The following is a 19,837-nucleotide window of genomic DNA, read 5'->3' as shown; positions in this document are numbered from 1 at the left end:
GGCACACATGGACAAGTTGAAGTCAGTGTGTGAGGCACTAAGCTAAAACTTCATGTCCAGTTCTGTGAAACTGACACCACAATGCAGTGAATAAATACATCATTTCCCTTTTTTGGGTTATTTTGTATTCTTTAGTTAGCCAGATATTGTGATGTACTGTTAGATGATTGTCTTGCAATATATTGATTATCGCAGAATAGTGATACTTTTGTTGGGGATGTATCATGAATCGAATTGTATCTTGAGTCACTTTTTGATTCAGCATATACGCCAGTACCGATGTATCTGTGATAGGCCAACATCTGCCCAAAAAAATCAGTCAAGCTTTACTTTTAATACAAATGTTTCTATAGTACTTATAAATGCTATGGGGACTTTAAGTGAATTGTTACACAAAATATAATTGAATAGACCAGAAAAGCTGCAACAGAATCAGCTCTAATCCTATATTTAGAGTAGATGGGATATGATTGGAAACAGCACTGATACTGGATTGAAATAGTCATTTATTACAATACCTACAGTAGGACTAAACAGCTTCAAGATAGCATATAAATGAAGTTATTTAACTAACAAAGTTGTTGCCTTCTGCAATATCATGAAAATAAACCCGCTGAACACTGAACCTACTGAACACTGCACCCTCTGCCTCCAACCACACAGACATGCACAGAAGAGGTGGCTCCATGTGGATGAGTCCTAGGCCACCATGACCCTCTGAGTGGCCCCCAGGGTAGCATGGCCATCTGCTGTGGCTGGTCACAGGTCTCTATGGGCTCAGGGTCTGGGTTAAACACACATCTGATACAAAAACCAAGCCAGCAATTACCCCACACTCGTCTCTCCACAGAGCCCTGTGCACCCTGCTGGTGCACACATATATAGCATATAATCGCATGCTCAAACACACTTACATACTGTATGTATGCAGTTGTGAATGTACGTACAGAGCAAGTGCACGCAAAAGGCCGAGTGTGCACACACAGAGAAACACACAAAGTCGGAGAAAGTCCCACTGACACAAAGTGCTATCAGTAAATTAAATCTATCATGCTGAGTGGACCAACAAATTCCAAACAGGAGACAAACACTGAGGTCAGGTGATGATCTCCTGCCCCTCCCTCACATCAATCTTCCTCCGCTCATCTCCTTACCCTCCTCCTCTTCCTCTCCTCGCCCTTATCTCGATCTGCTTCCTCTCTCTCCTCCCTCTGCCTCCTCCTCCTCCTCCACCCTGTCTTATCTTCATCTTTCCCAATCTCTCTATCCTCAATACCAGCCTCCTCTCGCCAATTTCAGATTTCAGCAAAAGCAGTGGCGCGTAGGTTAGATGCCTACTGTTGCTATAGAAACCGCCCCTCTGCTCTAGATTACAATGTGACTTTGTCTCCTCGCCAGGGCTACAACGTCTGCTCGTTTTTATGTCTGACCAGATTCATGCCTGCCTGTCTTTTGTTTGTCTGAACGCCTGTCAGTCCATCGGCTGAGGAGGTTGTTCCTCTGCCAGCGTGTTTTGTTGTCATCCGTACCAGCTGCATGTTATTTTAATGTCACCCATGGCTTGTAGTTACACATTTAAACTTCAAAATCTCCTTTCAAGTGAAGGTCGGAGCCTTTAAATTCAAAGATTTCATAATATGTGAAGAGGACCTTGACAGATGATTTATCCGGTGGAGCAGGGGATAACAATATGTGATTGAAAAATGGCTGGTACATAAAGGCTGTCATATGTGGGGGTACATGTAATGACTGAGTGTGGTAACTGGGACTAAATCTTTTGAATTTTGAATCTCAGGGCTCTCTCAATGGGCTGGCTGAGACAGGTTGACATTTGAGTGTGACACAAGCGCTCCATCATGGGTGGGGACAGATTACAGTCATATTCATATCTCCTCTGGACACCTGCTAATGATTTTATAATTACAGAACACACTCGGTGCCTCCGCCGTGCCCTGGGGTGTGCACACAAGCATGCAGAAAACACGCGCACGCAAACACGCGCTCACACACTGAACCTCTCTCCTGGCCCCGATAGTCTAGCAATCATTCGTAGAACCAGTTTCCCTAATGGAAGCTGACATTATATCAAACACAATAAAGGATTTCATTTACTGCTCTTCATTAACCCACGCACATCAGCCCATAAGGTACACACACACACAAACACACGCACTAACACACAAAGCTTTATTTAGTGTGAAAATGCAACCTGAATAAAGACGGAAAAGCTAAACAATTTGATTTGGTTGCAGAGAAAAACTGCTTACATAAAGTTTGAAGCAAAGCTGTTATGGAACTATACATTCTCACTCCTCTTATCTCCTCCACTCCAATCTCTCCTCTTGTCTCTACCCATCTCTCCCTCTGTCCTTCCATTTCCACAGCATCCTTATATCCCATCTCTGCGTGTCAAACAGTATGAAACTCAAGACATTCTGGCGAGACCTCTCCAGTGAGAGGGGGAATGCAATCCTCGGGGCTAAGAGCATACTCTGAGTACACTCCGACTCTGGTGCACACACACACATACAACCACACACACACGCACACGACACAGAGGCGCATTATAATGTACGTATGTTAAGTAAGAAATGACTGACATCTAATTTCATCTGGAGATTGAAACGTAAAGGAAATATATATACAAGGGCGTTCGTGCTAAGAAAGAGAGAGGTCAAATTGAAATCACAATACGCCTCAGAAACGAATGTGTTGAGCTCATTTCCTTTAGTTTATATGACCCACGAGCTTGCACAGGTGTCAAAAGGTGAGTTCCTGAAATATACTTTTCAAAGAGCGGCAAATTTATCACAGAAATTTATAAATTTGTCAGAGATCTAAAAGCTCTTTAAAGCACTTTGATCTTGAATTGCTTGGGTTGAATAAAATATGACTTCTTGTTCTTTGGTGGATTCATCTTTGATTCAGGGAATGTTAAATCCTATCCTCTACTGGGGGCAGGCATAATGCTAATTCATGGAAGTGTGTTGACCAAAATCCTTTTTACTTGTACTTTAAATGTGAGATCCAGAAGTTAAACAGGTCCACGTGGCAAAAATGGAGTTGAAATACAACCTTTTATTGGTTGTTCTCCTGACAGCAGTCCAATAAACTAAACCTAATGCCGACTAATACAACAGCCCTGCATACATTTTTCCTTCATGAAGGTTATGATGCTCAGCTTTTGCTGAAAGTGTTGGTTGATTCATCCAACTTCATGGTCATCTTAAAGGCTCTTGTTTGAGGTGTTGTTGAGTGTGTGTTATACAGAGATGTGAGAGTCTACCCTAATTAACATAAATGTTGAAGACAAAATATTAGATCTCTGTATGATGCAATTCAACACCAAAAAATCTAAAGGCTTTAAAAAGGACCATACTGTTAATTAACAGTACCCAAACAGTTTCAACAAACTGAACAGTATGACCTTCATGAAGGCAGCTGTGTTTGTGTGTGTTACTCTACTAAAGACTGTAAAAAATGTTGTTGTTTTTTATTAATAAAATGATATTTTCATTCTTAGAATAAGAGGTTTTGATACCAACACCAGTATCAGAAATGTCTCCAATCCAGCTAAAAATTCTGTATCGGGGAATAGGTGAGTAGGGATGGGTACCAAAATATTAAATAGTATTAAATGGGCAATGGGGCTAAATTATGAAATATCATAGTGTTGATAGTTAACGGTTATTCTATCAGTACTTTTTAACGTTTTTGGTGTAATTTATTATCACATGTTGCAGCCTCTCCTCTGCTGACCATCTCCACATACAGTACACACACATGGAGTGGAATCAGCAAGGCATCTTCATTCTTTTTAAACTAAAAACACTCAATATTTTGATATCAGGAATATTATTCATTTTATTTATACATGACATATGTTTCCAGTGAGATATTACTGAGTTTATAGGGATATTACTGTTGCTGCTTTAGAAACAATATAGTTATATTTAAAACATTTAGTTGTGTTACTGCCCTGAATTTATTATTTCTTCTTAAAAGTCAAAAGTTTAACCTGATCCAGATTATACAACAATGACAGCAACCATATAACAACAATACAGGGTTAGTAGGACACAACTATTAAAAATAATACAAATATTTATGTATATCTTTAATCGGCCGATGCGCAAGTTCAGGTATTGGAATTGTTATTGGGAAGGAAACATTTTTTATTCTTGGTGCAGTCACTTCTTTTCCATTTGAAGTGTTTGTTTCTATATTTAAAGGTTCATTTACCAAGCACCTCTATCCTGGAAGAAGCCATTCAGTGCCCTGTCTCATCACTTTACAAATAAATGCAGACAAGCTGTTTGAGGTGTCTGGTCTGAAAAATATGGCTGTTGTCTTAACCATTGAAGGTCACCAAAATGCCTCTTTATAATGTCAAGTCAATAAAGAGTCAACCAGCAAACTAGATATTAAACTGTTGGCCTGGAAGACAGACAGAGACGGGGAGAGAGAGCTATTGAGCTAGAGTGAAACTCTGATATAGAAGTGCATGACGGAGGCCTTGGGCGCGGCTGCCTCCCTCCCTCTCTCTCCCTCTCTCCAGCTCTCTCATTGGCATGCTCTGCATCTCCAGGCTTTTAAGCGATTAGGGAGCTGCTGAGACCATAGCGTCCAAGCATAGCTCCATGCAGATGTTCATTTGTATGCCAATAAACAAATGTGCCCCCAGATTAAAGCTCCAATACACAGTGCAAATTCAGCAAAGTGAATGGCATTCTCCATGCATATCTCATCAATGTCTTGCTCCTCTTCTTCAGACGGAGCAGCGTGCCTCCTCGAACTGCTTGCTCACTTCAAAGGCTCTCGTAAAGATGGGCAGCAACCCAAGAGATAGATGACAGAGTGAGGGAGGAGCAGAAGAACAATTGAGGAAGAGAGACATCTTGATTATTGTGAAATTAAAAATAAGTAATTTAAAAATTATTAAGGTTACATATGCCAAGCTATATTTCATGCCCCCAATTTCCCCCCATGAATCTGCAATTTCTGCTCTTTAAACGTCTCTTTGTAAACATCCTGCAGGTCACAGAATCCTATTTTCTCTTCTTTTCCTCCCTCTTTTTCTTTTTTTCTCTCACTCTCTCTCATCTCTGCTGTGCTGTCTCTTCCTTTCAGAGCCTGACACTTCCCCTTGGTAAAAGCAGTTAAATCAGTCTGTGAATATTCCAATCCAGCGATAAGGAAAGAGGGCTTTGTCCTGCTGCACTCTGGGTAATGCTGCTCTCCATTGTTGGCTGACAGGGCTCCATTGAGGAGCAGGTTTTAACACTGATAGCATCACCACACTGCATGGACACAGTGCCAGATAAAAAGCCTATCCAACATGACACACGCATGCCAACACCTCCCCAAACAAGCCCCCCAATCTGATCATCGGAGGAGAAGCAGGAGAGAGGTGCTGTAACACCAAATAAAGACAAATAAGATAAACAGGCCACGGCAATATTAACGCTATCATTGGATTCCGGAGGGATTTGATAAAGCAAATGCAATTATCCCCATTCTAACATTTTTATGGTATCTCTAGCTGGGGTGACCAATCACAAACAATCTGGTAGTCAGTCTGGACCTCCTTGTCCAATCCCACTGCAGCTCGGTGCGACACCGGAGCTCCACTTATCGGAGAGAAATGTTTCCAGGTTCCATTTTTCCTGGAGGGTTGACTGCAGCTTTTCATTTCGCTCATGTTTTTCAGCCATTTTACCACCGCTAGTCCACACAGAGTCCTGAAAAAGTCGCCACCCCCTCTTTACAGGCTGACTGAGAGTGGCCAATCAACAATCAGCACCGGCCAAAGGAAACCTGTTATTTTCGACCCCGTAATCATTTCTATCAGATGCCTTGCTGTCCCTCACAATGATTCGAACATTCAAATGACAAAGGGAAAGCCGGCTATAAGATATCTGCAGACAGGCGCCAAGGACAGCAGGGACAGAATACAGCGAGCAAACAGCAAAACCCAGGCAGGCATCTTTTCTTCTGCTACAGCATAACCAGCCTGTCACTCACAAAATGACATCCTGGCTGCTCAGACACATCACTTTTGTTGAACAATGTAGACTAAGGAAGTCTTGGACATGAAATATATAGTTTTGTTCCTGCAGACATCCCTTTTGATTGGGACTGGATAAGATAATATAGGTTGTAAAATAAGTGAGCAGTGTGAAACGCAAAGATATTCAATTCACTGTGACAGAAAAGCATCATGTGGTCAGAAATAGAAGCTGGACCCAGCAAATGGCTGACATATATTCTTAGAGAAAAATTACTGAAATAACAAATCAACTATAAAAAATAGCTGCTGATTAATCTTCTTTTGATCGACTAATCATTGCAGCTCTATATTAAGCGATTATCAAAACTGGTGTCACCACGAACCACAACATTTCCATTCAAGCTCGGTTATTGTTGTTGTCATGTTTTCCATCTCTCTCTCTCCTCATTCCCTTCCATCTCTACTGTCAGTTCTAATAAAAGGCATGAAATAGCCCGAAAAACACATTTTCTATCAAAAACAAATCAATTTATCACCTGATTTACGCTGTAAGAAACTATATACCAATATCTAAAGCATAAAAGAGAAAATACTGAAAAAGAGAGAGCTATGTCTTGGGTGCATTTTAACTTCTCTTTTTTAATGACCCTGCTCTGACCAGAAGCGCCTTTAAAATAACATTTCATGGGTGTTGGCCATGGGAAAATCAAGGTCTGCAGCGTGGCTCGCTGGATTTCTCTGACTATTGATTCCCATCTCCTGTGAGGCAGGGGAATCGATCAGTGGGATTTAGACATGGGGGCGACTCTCTCAACCCTCCCTCCTGGCGAGCATGCAGCATCACAGTTGGGCAAACTCCTACTGACTGAAGGCTTACTGACACACCTGAACTTTTCTCTTTTTACCCAAGCATTTCTCATTACCTCTTCCCGTACTCCAGTGTTTCTTTCATTCTGAGTCATCTCAGACTTGGCCAAATGTCCCTCCACTCGAGTGTAGAACAGCATGAGTTTTCAAGAGGTCTCTCTTGAAGTAGCAGAGAAACATTAAGGGTGAGATGTGGAAAGAAAAAGCCACAGGAGAGGTGATGGAGAGAAAAGAGTTAGAATATGGAAGAAAAACAAAAAAGGAGAAAAGGACATTTCTACCTCGGAGAGTACCACTTAAATAAATTATAGCGGTCTGCAATCAAGAAGCTGAAATCACCTAACTGTTGGGTCACCACAGCAACGAAAAGCCTGATCAAAGCTGTGAGTAGAGCAGCATGTGATAGAAAGAGAGGTGACAACAAAAGGATAGGAGAAGCTATAGTCAAAATGGGAGTTTAAGGTGAAGTCTAACTGATCAAATGTGGCTGGATCCAAACAGACACAAACTCAAAGTGGCCTGTTTTTGATGTCTGTGCGTGTTTGCATCCTTTACAGAGTATAAGTAAACCTCGGCCCAGTTTCCACTGAGGCATCCACACGATCAGATACATTTGATAGGGAGGAGGCTCTGCTAAATTGTAACCTGTGTAGGAATTTCTCCCCACATAGCCCCTCCTCATTTCTTTCCCTTCCAGTGGCGAGCAGATGGAAGTCCGTTCCATGGCTCAGGATTCAGTGATAACACTGTTTATGAGTTCCATTACGTGCTCGGCAGGCTGCGAGCACTCTGTCTCAGCCCAGCCATAAGGAAGTAAAAAAAATAAATAAATAAATAAAAAAGAAACCTGCTCACAATGAAAATAGATGCAGTTTATTTGTGATTATACAATGTGGCTATGCTTATCAGTGAGCATTTAAAAAGGGCTCACATAGCTATATTCCCAACTCCCACTCTCGGCTATGGAGATCCTTTAGAGTTTTGGTTGCTGTGGTGCAGTTTGCAAAATCAATTTTATTTCTAGTTTTGCTTAAAAGGTCTTAATCAAACTGTAAAAATGAAGGAAAGATATGCAGTCTAGGGAATACAGAGCACAACATGATGGCCAGTTTGTAAAAAAAAAATGCTTAAAACATGTTATCACTTGCAGATGAAACACCTGTAGCTTACTAACGTTGCTCTACTCATCTTCTCCTATAGGTTTAACTCAATTAAAGAAAAATGTTAAGCAGGAAAACCTTTCTAACTAATATTTAAATGCATGTGCTTGGACAAATGGTTCATTACTGCCTGTTTTTGGTAAATCCAGTTGAAAGTGTGAAAACAATGGTTTGGCAACATTTCCAAAAGACAAAAAAGAAAATGAACATGTTGAGAGTAGAGCGAGATGAAACAAAGCCAGAGTGAGGCGTCTCTTCATTTCTGTCTATTTTTACCAGAATCTGAATTTGAATCTGTCAAAGGCAGCCCTCATAAGACTAATGTATTCTGTGGCTAATGGAGCTGGTAGCTTCGAGGGCTGGGCTGAGAGTCGCCACAATGATTCTCGCTCATTTCCTCTGAAGGGCCAATTATCTCAAATAGAGGCATTATGAAAGAAGCCGAACTTGGTCAAGTGAACAAACCCTCGCAACTCTACCTAGTGCCCCCAGCACTTAAGGTCATGTTACACTTGGAGAGGACCTATTGTGACTTAAGGGCAGTGAATGTCGCTGAAATACTGGCTAAATGTGGCTATGAAGAGAAGAAAGTGTGGACAAAGAATTGCCAAGAGATAATTGAGAACAGTGCAGGCTGTTAACACTGGGAGGGCGAACACTGTAGGCGATGTCTGTATGAATAGTATTACAAAGTTACAGATGAACATACATGTGTGAAGAGCAAGAAAGAGGTCATACGAATACAACTGTGTTATGTATGAGAGTGGGTGGCTGAGTGGAGATGAAGAGAGAAAGAGGCAGAGGGAGAAGAAGAGATTGTGTTGTCCTATGATGAAAGGCTTGATTGATTAGAGAGTGATGATTGCAGTAAATGGCCTGGAAGATGGCTCCATCTCTGTTTCCCGTTTTCTCCGTCTCTTTTACCTTCTTCCCTCACTCGCTTGCTTTCTCACTTACACCTCTCTCTCTCTGTGCTTCTCTTTGTCACCCCCCCTCTCTCCCTGGTTTCATCATGGCAACCCATCAACAGAGTGCCTCTCTCTCCCCTAATGGCACAGCTATTAGCACTAATGCATTTCAAACGTACAGCAGCTGCCACATCACAATCTGATGGAAAGTACATGTCTTCCTCCAATCTCCACAATCTCTGTCCTTTCTTGCATCCAATCTTGTGTCTCTGTTCTAACGTGTTGCACTTGATGTTAACCCTCCTTCAGCTACACGACAGTGGTCATCATCTGTAGCCAGTATACGATGGGAGATGAGTGGTTAAACAACTGTATGACGACAATGTCGCTGATAATATATCGCTGAACATATCATTAGTTTGACAATGATGCTGACCAGAGACAATTCTCCATTTGGCAAAATTTGAAGCACTAACAAAGGAAGCATTTTTTAAAGTTGGCAATTTACTGAGACTCACAATTTAATCATTTAATGCCATTTTGCAGTTTGGAGGCATTTTATAATGAAGAAAAATGCTATCCAACCTTCACTTAGTCACTGAAAGTTTTGGTCACATTAAGGCAGCTGAAGCAAGTTGTGAAAACAACACAACAAATTATTTAAGTAAGTTTATGTGGCTAACATTAACAAACTGTTGCCTGTTATCACAACCAGCAGAGCAATATTAGCATTTATAGGCGTGTTTCTGTGCACCAGATGAATATAAGACCAATATTAAATCTCCTTTTACCTCCGTTTTTGGTCCCCACCAACTCCTGTGAGATATATATTAATAAAAATATGTCTCTTTAGCTGCTAAGTAGAGACATAGACATATAGTTTTAAGAGCTGAAAGCTGAAAAAAAAGCTGAAAGCTGAAAGAAGCTGTAAGAAATATAGATGTGACTGAGTGTGAAGATTCATAGTAGTCATGTCCACATTGATTCTTATTCAAACCAAACCAGACTCTGTGAGCTCACACATTGCTGAAACTACTTAATTAGCTAATAAAATATTTTCATTTGATGTAAAAAGGGAAACTGAATTCTTGAATAGTGTACATGTTCCCATAGAGGGAGAGGTATTTCTGATGATTATGTGATTGATGGGATATTGTTTGTACTGTCCTTGTGAAAAGATTTGTTAACTGTAGGCTAACCATTACAAAGTATTAAACCCTCAGCATTAGTCATTGTCACTGAACCCACACATGACCTAAGTTAAACTGGGCCAAGCTCAGCATTTATCATATTTTCAAATTGCGTGCATACATGAAAGAAGTATCTGTGAGAGTTTTTTTTTCTAGTTTAAGAATGAAAATTGTAAAACTCCTTAACTGTCACTTTAAATAAAGGTCTTGACAACACAAGACAACCCACCTTTACATAGAGAATCCATAAGATATCTATGAATGTGTCTTGAATGGACATTTTAAGATATTAGTCAGTATTCACTACTTGAAAATAATTACACATTTCTGGCACCTCTGTAATATCCACAAATGTTCTCTTTAATAAGCCCTAACTTTTAAGTGATCATTCTGCAACAGTGCGTTCAATCTTTAGAGGAACAATAACACAATCATTTAATTGATTTTTTCAGCTTCAGTCAACAAAGTCGAAGAAATCCTATGAATATTAGTCAACAAAGAATTTCTTCAGCTGTGATTGTTTTCATTTCTTGTGGCTGGCTTTGTTAATGCAATTATAGTATTGTGTTTCAAATGTCTACATGGTGAACATGTGCTTCTGTAACTTTAAGGTCAAGCTGCCCCATAGACCTCATTAGTGTATGTTCCTTAGGAAGTTGGCAACATGAATATTCGGTGGTGTTCAGACAGAACTGTTAAAAGCAGTAAACCATTTTGAACTTGAAACCCCATGGAAATATTATCACCCAGAGAAATGGGCTTTGGCTTTCTCTACACAGTTAAGCAACATTGAATTATCTTCCTAAATATTTTTTATACAGTACACACAATCATCTACTGGGTCAAAGCTGTAGGACCCACAGAAATATTTGAAATGAGTGATGCTATCCAGAAAAGTTTCATAGTGCTCTGCTCTCTGATTGCCAATTTTCAGTTTACAAAACAAAGCAGATTTTGAGATCTGGCTCTGAAGTTGCTGGTTCTCCCGTCATCCCTGTGAGAATTGCTAAGCAGCACTGAAAGAACCATGTCGCCTTGGGATGACTCTGCTGCCAACACAATAGAGGAGTGTCACAAAAGGACGGGCACCTGACCTTGAGAAATCAGCGGCAATCCAACACTTTAATGTCTATTTCACACACCATTTCATTCCAATGGATTTAAAACCCTGAACGACCAACACGACAGTTGTTATGATCAACATTTTGACATTCATAATGTCCAGCAGTCAGGATGGTCAGAAAACTGGCGCTGCAGTTAGGCCAGGAAAAAGCTTATGTGTGCGTGAGAGAGAAAGAGAGAGTGAGAGAGCGAGAGAGAGAGCGAGAGGAAGAGTGAGGTCCACTGCTACCGGAACAGCTGTGATCACAGCCGCTATGAGGAACAGGCGTGTCATTGAGTTTCTATGTCGTCACCAGTTTGGCAAGGCGAGCAGATGGGCTGGGCCAGGTACAGAACCTATCGTTAATAAACACATACAAATAAATACCCAATCGCCGTCAAACACAAACAACCACATTATGCTTTCCTAACCCTCACTGGAGCAAACGCGCATGCACACACACGCTCACAAATTCTATCAAAACGCACCGTCTCTCATGCATAAACACCTTTTCTCTTCATTTGACAGACTGCTCCACCCGCTAGTTTAAGATGCAACGCAGTTCTCCTAATATGCCCAAAGAGCATGCAGCCCTAATCTAATTAGAGTGTCAGTCAGCAGAGTGTTCACCCAAAGAGAAATTAGGAAAGCGCAAAATCTACAAACAGGAAAAATCTTCTTGCAAGCATGTGGCATATCTACCTCTCCCACTCCTCCTTTCCTCCCCCCACTCCACCTCCTTGCGAGATTCTTTTTTTTTTTTAATGGTTTCACAGTCGCCCCTGCTGAGATTCATTACCTGGCCTGATTATAAAGGCAAATGAAATCAGCTCCAATACATTATTAATAGAGGAGCACCATTAGGATTCATTTGCAGTATTTGCAACAATATGATATATTCCAACTGTTTTCATGCCTGATTAAAGACACATACAGATAACAGAAATATATATGAATATGATGGCGGTGCGGAGGGTAAGGCTGGGTACGAAGCTGTTGACTGGACAGAAAGAAGGAAAGAGAAAGAGGAAAAGGACAAAGACAGAAAGAGGAGAAACAGAGGGAGAGAAGAGTTTTGGCAGGGGCGGGGCGGATTAAAGAGAGTGCTGGCTTTTCCACTTGAGGAGGTATTGATGCCATATTGGATGCAGCTACTTATGAACAGGTGTGCTGTGTGTGGTCACTGTGACCCAGGCTCCACTTCCTGCATGGCTACACATCCGATTGAGGTGCATCGGAGCCGGGCAGGGAGAGGCAGGCATCAACCTCCCTCAGGCCTAAGATGAAGGGACAGCCGCACTGCAGGTCCCTCCCTCGGACCAGCGGGATCGAGGGAGGGAGGGAGGGAGGGGTGCAGCCCAGCCACCCCAACACTACATCTTCAGAGTGTAAGCAACCATGAATAAAAATGGACTTTGCAGGGAAGTAGGGCTCATAATTATTCGTTTTAAATCAGTTAAAGCCTTTTCTCAAATATCCCCCAGGAGGTGCTGTGTTAAAAATCCATTTGCGGGAAGTGTACCATGACAGCGAGCTCGTCTCCCTGGAGACAGAGGATATGACAGTAGGGAATGTGCAAGTGTATCTGTTGGGTGAGGCTATATATATGCATGGGTGCGTGTGTGTCAGTGTGTGTGTGTGTGTGTGTGTGTGTGTGTGTGTGTGTGCATCAGTATGTTTGTGGTGCATTTGAGTGTTTGCAAATTTGAGAGTCATTGGAGCACGCAGGCTCACAAACACACACAGACAAACACCCAAACCAGAGCAATTCCATTTCTCCTTTTTGTTTTTTTTTGTTTGTTTTTTTTAGATTTCAAGAGTGGATCTGTGTGTTTTAAAGGTCAGCTGCAAAAGGATGCATTGTTCAACTTCCTGTAGCCTGTGAAACAAAACGAGAGATTACACTGAAGACCATGAAAATAACAACCCCAAAAGTAAGCAATTATAGTGTGTGTGCATAAATGTGGGACTGTGTTTGTGTGTTTTTCCATTTAAATATAATTAGGTTTTATTGCCACGTTGTCTCTGTGATGCTGATCACATTGTCATTAAAGATATGCAAGTAAAATAGCTAAACTGAGAGGAAACGGGAAAACAGATGGGAGCGGGCATACGACAAACGATAAACCAGTTTGCCTGGAAATAAGAAAGAAGAGGTCTTGGAGAAGGAGGGAGAGGAGTGTGTGTCCTACTTTACCGTCACACCGTCTTGCCATTCATGATCCTTCTGGAGCAGCTCCGCCTCCCTGGCCAGCTTCTGCAAAAAAACACAAAAACAGCAGTGTGAGTGTCAGAAGTCAAGAGGATAGTGATTTGTGCATGTGTGAGAGAGTCACAGAGAAGCAGATGGGCAGATGAGGGTGGTGACCTTGTTCCCTTAAAAGCTAGTACAGCTGAAAATTAACTTGATAATTCAGAGGACAACACTCTTCTCCTTACAGTACAGGCCTTAGTTAAAAACTATTAGTAAACTGCCACTACTGTATGTGAAACAGTAGTGGCAGTGTTGCTACATATTGCTGATGTTATTGCTGTTATAATATGTGTATTTGTCTGACAGATGAGCTGCCAGGACTAAGAGAAACAATGTAAACAAACTTGTGCTAATAACAAGGCACAGATCATTAATATCAGTGGCGCTGAGCTACATCCACATCAGTCCCAATCCACACTGACTTATCTTGACATTTGCAGGTTAGTTTTCAGGCTTTAAGTGTGCACTTTTCCCTGGTAGTGGTAGTTTGTTTCCTACCAGGTAAACAAGATATTTGCCCATGCTTGTAGATAAGAGGCAGACATTAGCTACAAAGCTAATGTTTGCTGCCGTTCAGAATTCATGGCTTTAGCTGCTGTCAAGTTCAGAATACAGCTCAGAATACATGGCATGATTGACTATGTGTTTGCAGGTGAAACACACCATGACATGTGTAGAATATTTAATGTGCACATTAAACATGTTTTCAAATCAGATACATACACTTACACTGTCTGTATCAGTTTCAACGTTTGCAGCACCTGTTCACCACACACTTCTTTTTAGTATAATGCAAGGCTGCACACATTTTCATTGTCTGACTCAATGCACCAAAGCTCTCCATCTACAGAGACAGATAGTAAACACCATACTTAATTGTGTATGCGCAGAAAAGGGGTGCCTTTAGGAGACTGACGAATATGAAATTTCCTCGTCGTGGAGCTTTTTCCTGCTTACAGAGGAGACTCAACATCCAATTTACAGAACAGCAGTCAGTGATAACACTATCAATACCTTCCATCAGCGTTGGGTAATATATTGATATTATATTGAAACCATGATCGTTATACTGTGATATTACACAAGTGTTGTCCTTTCTTGGTTTTAAAGAATACCTTTAATGCTTGTTTCCTTCTTTTCCTTCAGTGTTAAATATACGTTCTTTGCGACAAAAAATGTCCGAACTACCACTAACTCTTCTCTACCACACAAAACACTGCTTCTGAACCACCTCATCAGTAGTCTCGCCTTTAATTATGTGACTTCACGCTAAGTCACAATGTCACTTACTTGCAGAATTTAGCTAAAACAGAGCATTTGAGACAGAGGGGGAGCTGCAGCACTGGACAGTATGAGAAAAGTGAAGTGTTTTTTGAGCATTAAAGCATGTAAACCTGTTCTAGTGGTAACCCAAAATAAAATTATGAACCTTAGAATGAGCATTATACATCTCCTTTAAAGGCTGCATTACAATAACGTGATGTCATTTTCTGGTACCAGACTGTTCTATCTGTTCTAATACTTGCCTTTACCCATTTAGTCGTTATATCCACATTACCGGTGATTGTTTTGCAAAACTCTCATTGTGATGTTTTGTGAAAGCACCAAAAGTCATCCTTACAATACTGTGGCGATGTCAATATCGAGGTATTTGGTGAAAATATTGTGATATTTGATTTTGTCACCCAGTCCTAGTAGCAGGTGTATTTGCATTGCTCTGAATTATATTTAATGACAAACTTTATATTCTAATCGCATGCTAGTATCACACTTCACTACCTACTAATGTGCCTTAATGGCCTAACATTATTTACCATGATGTAGCTCAGGTTTATCTCTGAGGCAGCCTAATGTATGGAGGCTTCTCATATAGGAAGTCATACATACAAGTGGCAAATAAAGTTAAGCCTTGGAGTCTCTCTCTCTCTCCTCCCACAGTAATCTAGGTTTCCCCGCGCCTCTAGGGGGCGATCTGATTCCTGTCCTAGAATAGTGTGATTGGCCGTAAAGTCCCAGAGCTCTGAAATTACTAACCCTATTTAGACCCCAGCTACAGTAAAAGCTCATTCATTTGTGAGCCACAGTGAACGAACCAGTCCCCCCTACCACGAGAGGCTTTTTATCTTCCAAAAACACACACAAGACACAAACTCTCATTATAGTAAAAGCTGTCCTATTTCTATTAAGAGCGCCCCTCCCTCTTCATCACAGCAGACCCTCCCACTCATGGCCACACAGACACAATATGGCTCCTCCTCCTCTAACACACACACACACACACACCAGGCCCAGAAATCAGTCTCTTATGTCTGTCGTATGGGGATGTTAGTGGAGCATAATGGTTTAAAGTATGTACATAATGTGATACCACAAACCTAATTTGTGACACATAATAGCATAAAATCTGGATCATTTTGAGTCCTCTGTGTTCTTATGATTTTGCATTGTGCTTTTTAATCACCTGAACAAGCCTTAAATAACAACGATAACATTTCATTCATTTCCTAATGAGACAATAGGCGACTGAAACAATGGAATGAGGATCTAATTAGCCCATTGAAATTATTACCAAAGAATCCATTAGAAAAGGCAGTAATTGTGTGGCTTTTCGTTCGAGAGGGTCAGCCTTGCTAAAGGGCAGCGCCACAGTGGTAATCTCTTGGTGAAACTATCAACACTCCATTTTTCAATTAGGGATAAACACTGAGCAGCTGAACAATAATCTCACCGCATTTCCAGCTCTGAGATTATCCTGAAAATTAAAGCCATATGATTTCACTCTCTGCCACAACAGATGGTGTACGTCATGTTTTTTTTTGTTAATGTTTTTTTGAGGCCATAAAAAATAACTATTTGCAGAACTGTTTCCACGTTATTTTTTCTCTCAACCCTCTGTCGTGATCTTTGATCTAGCTCGGCTTTCATCCCCTGGGCTCAGTCTTTTTCTCAGCATTTAATCTGTCAGTAAGGATCTGTACTTTGTCCCTTTAGAAAATCCATTTCTCTCCCCCTGAGTAGCCCACACATATTTTTTTCCCTCTGTTCCTCCAGTTGCCTCTACCCCGGTATGTTTCCTCCCTCCCCTCCTGGTGGGCCACAATTTCTCTGGGACCCTATCTCTTTCCCAACAGCTTAATGCAGTCCCCCTGCTCCAAAACAGCCATGTGTCTTCATGTGTCTTTCCTTCCTCTGTGTTGGCCCAGATGGATGGGCAACACAAACAGCCAATGAATCAGAGTGAGAGATGTGGGAAGGAGGGGGGCAGGGATATATCATCTATGCTGGTGGCTGGAGCCCAAGCAGCTTAGAGCACTGGATGAGCATAGTGAGATCAGCACAGTACAGCACAGATAAGCTCCATGCAGGCCCACACAACACAGCAAATAACACTACAGCACACGGGCACAAAGACACCAGAAGAGTTGACAACATGAGCACGCCCCTCTAATGTTATTGCCGTTGTAACCTTGACACAAAACGCATCACATGTTGGGCCATTTGTCACCAAGCCTTCAGGCAAGGTCAAGAACCATAAACACAACTCTGTAATGGATAGTGGCATGTGAAGTGCCTCTGCAAGGTCTACGGCCTTAAACAACACACAATGGAGTCTGTCATGTATGCAAACACTGTAAATAATGGCACTGGTGCTGTAGCAGCTTGGTGATGTCTCCGCTGTCCAAGAACCCTGCCGGTGAAAATCTGTGCTCCTTCTCTGTGAACTCACGGACCAAGAAGACAGCAGGGGTAAAAAAAAAAACATACTGAAAGCTCAGCATGAGGCGATTAGGATCTTTAATATTCATAACTGTTCGGTTTGCTCTGTTCCAGAGGGGAGCAGTTTAATCACTTGAAGTCATGTTATTTCTAAGGGAATGACAGCACACCAGGGACGGACAGCTTCATGCTGTGGTGAGCGCCAACTCGACACCGGGCCGCCTGTGTGATTGCTGCTGCCTGTTAGGCCCTTCCACTGAGCATTAACTTAAAGGGCACTCGACACAGCACACTGTCGTCTGTGCGATGCGGAGGGACACTCCAAAACGGCCCCACGATGTGTGTGTTTTGAGTGAGAGGGCACTTGAGAAAACACGACATGGTCTGTACGTGTGATTGCAGCCTTGAATAGAGGTACTCAACATGCTCCAAATGACCCCCTCAGCTCCGTTTCTGGGAACGCTCGAGTCACCTTGGGGACCAAAAGACTGTGAAATGACTCTGCTGAGGTCACTTAACCTTCTCAGAGAGACTAGCGCGGCGAGGGAAGACCCTTAGTAAATTTTGCTATGATTGGCTGCTGTGGACAGTGACAATCATAATGGTAAGCCACTAAGCTCTTTGAAAAACGTCTAAATATAGAACGGCTTTCTTAAGGGTCCTTTCCACACATTGAATTAAATATCCAGATACTTGCAGGATCAGGAATAATCATCAGCAATGGCATGTTTACCTAAAGACAGTATAAAGTATAAAGTACATGCTACATCTTTGGGCAGTGTTGCTTATATGAGGTCATAATCATCACAGACCGAGCAAGTAGCTTGGCCTGTGATGATGGTTCACGGCTGCTGACAAATTCATGTTACATCAAAATGTCACCACTCTGTCTGGGTCTTAAGAGCTGCTGAAGTAGTGCAGAGAAGTGTAGTGTCATGCAGCAGTTAGCCCATTAGGGGGCAGCAGACTGAGCGTACCAGTGAGCCCCAGCAGCAGCAGCAGCAGCAGCAGCAGCAGCAGCAGCCGCCAGTGGAGCCTGTCAGAGTGAGAGCAGTCTGCTTTAAGCTCTTCATTCTGTCTCCTCCACTCGGCCGGGATTAAGGCCAATCATAGAAATCACTGAGTCAGAACCGTCCCACAATAACAGATGGAGGGACTTTCCACTCCAGAATTTTAAAACATCACAGACAAACTCACTTTCACTTCGCCTCGCGCCCTCACTGCCGCCGCCACCACCTTTCATTCTCTCACCATCCTTTTATCTCTCCTCTTCGCTCGGCTGTTTTATCCTGCCATCATACGCCGTAGTCCATTTCTCTCCATCTGTCTCAGTTTGCTGCACTCAAACTTTCTCCCTCCTCTTCAACGCCATATTAATTCAAACAACACGGTCACAGACCAACTTCAGAACAGTTTAATTGACTTCACATAGGGCAGAAGTTGTCTGTACCGGGGGGGAGGGGGGGTTAAAACAGGAAGACGAATGCAAACTTGTCACATGTTTTTACTGCTTGCATTATTTGTTGGCGTGACTGATATGACGGAGGACTGATAATAAGAATGGGTTCTCCTTTTCAATTATCTAAACAATGTTAAAGTCCATAAGGACGAGGAATAATGACCCTTAATTCCAGGTCCCTGGTCGGTTTGCTTCTGGCAGCTGGGTATTGTAGTCCTTATTAGTTAACTCTGACAGAGGATCTGCATGGATGGGTGGGAGACCCTGTCTTTGTTCTGTGATCCAAAGCAGCCCGTGGCAGGCCCGTTTGCAGAGGATGTGTGTGTAGTGCTATTGTAGCATGTGTTGAGATAATCCCTGCCTTTGTCGCCCCCCCAGCCCCCATAATCTTCCCCCTCCACAACGGAAAATGTTAACACTTTTCTTTTTCCCCACTCATCGCAGCGCAATCCCGACTCCACTCTGCTGTTTCCACGGAGACCGGATCTGGAAGACGCATGCTGTCACCTACCCACAGCAGCATCTCACTCACTCACCAGCTTTTCAAAAAAAAATCAAACACCAGCTTTCTACACTCCATGCAGGCCCACAGAAACACCATGTTTCCACTGTAGATTGCCAGCATTGTGTTGAAGCTTCTGTGTTTAGTTCAATGGGACAAGAAAGGCAACTGTCTACTCTGGAATAATACAGCAGCTCTCGGCAGCAGCTGAACTGCCTCATAATGGTTCTTCAGAGCTACACTGAAAATAATCGACCTTGATCATAAGCTCTTGTGTACTAATCAGTCTACTTCTACGTTTATAATATGGATATAATCAAAATAGGATTATGTTAGAAGCAATGTCACAGGAGCAAATGAGCTAATTTAATATATTACTGACAGCTGAAGTATCTCCATAAAAAACAATATTAATTCTCTTCTAATTGGGGCACTTTTTGTTTCATTTGCTCCATTCAAAATAATATGCATTTCGCTCATTAAACCACAGAGCCTTTGAAGCTAAGTGGCAGACTCATCATAGCACAGAACAGGGCCAAAGACCATTGTACTGCACATTATCATTCACTGGAGCAACTACCACCGTAATTTCAATTAAACCTCCTATGGGATGGATGCTACAAACAGCTCCGTCACATTATTTACTCGCCGGCACGCATGTTTGCACG

The 19,837-nt window shown here is 42.0% G+C and overlaps 1 protein-coding gene across 1 annotated transcript in view; it reads right to left on the bottom strand.

The window, feature by feature from the left end:
- The window catches only part of cacna2d2a (calcium channel, voltage-dependent, alpha 2/delta subunit 2a), a 161,384-nt gene that overhangs the window by 68,263 nt on the left and 73,284 nt on the right, over positions 1–19,837 (bottom strand). The window contains exon 4 of the mRNA XM_073469195.1: positions 13,435–13,494. Coding sequence (XP_073325296.1) covers positions 13,435–13,494 — 60 coding nt within the window. The remainder of the gene's footprint in view (positions 1–13,434; positions 13,495–19,837) is intronic.

Source organism: Pagrus major, chromosome 6, assembly GCF_040436345.1.
Source record: "Pagrus major chromosome 6, Pma_NU_1.0".
NCBI classification, from domain to species: domain Eukaryota; kingdom Metazoa; phylum Chordata; class Actinopteri; order Spariformes; family Sparidae; genus Pagrus; species Pagrus major.
Note: the sequence above shows the minus strand (reverse complement) of the source record. Positions and strands in the feature narration are given on the sequence as shown.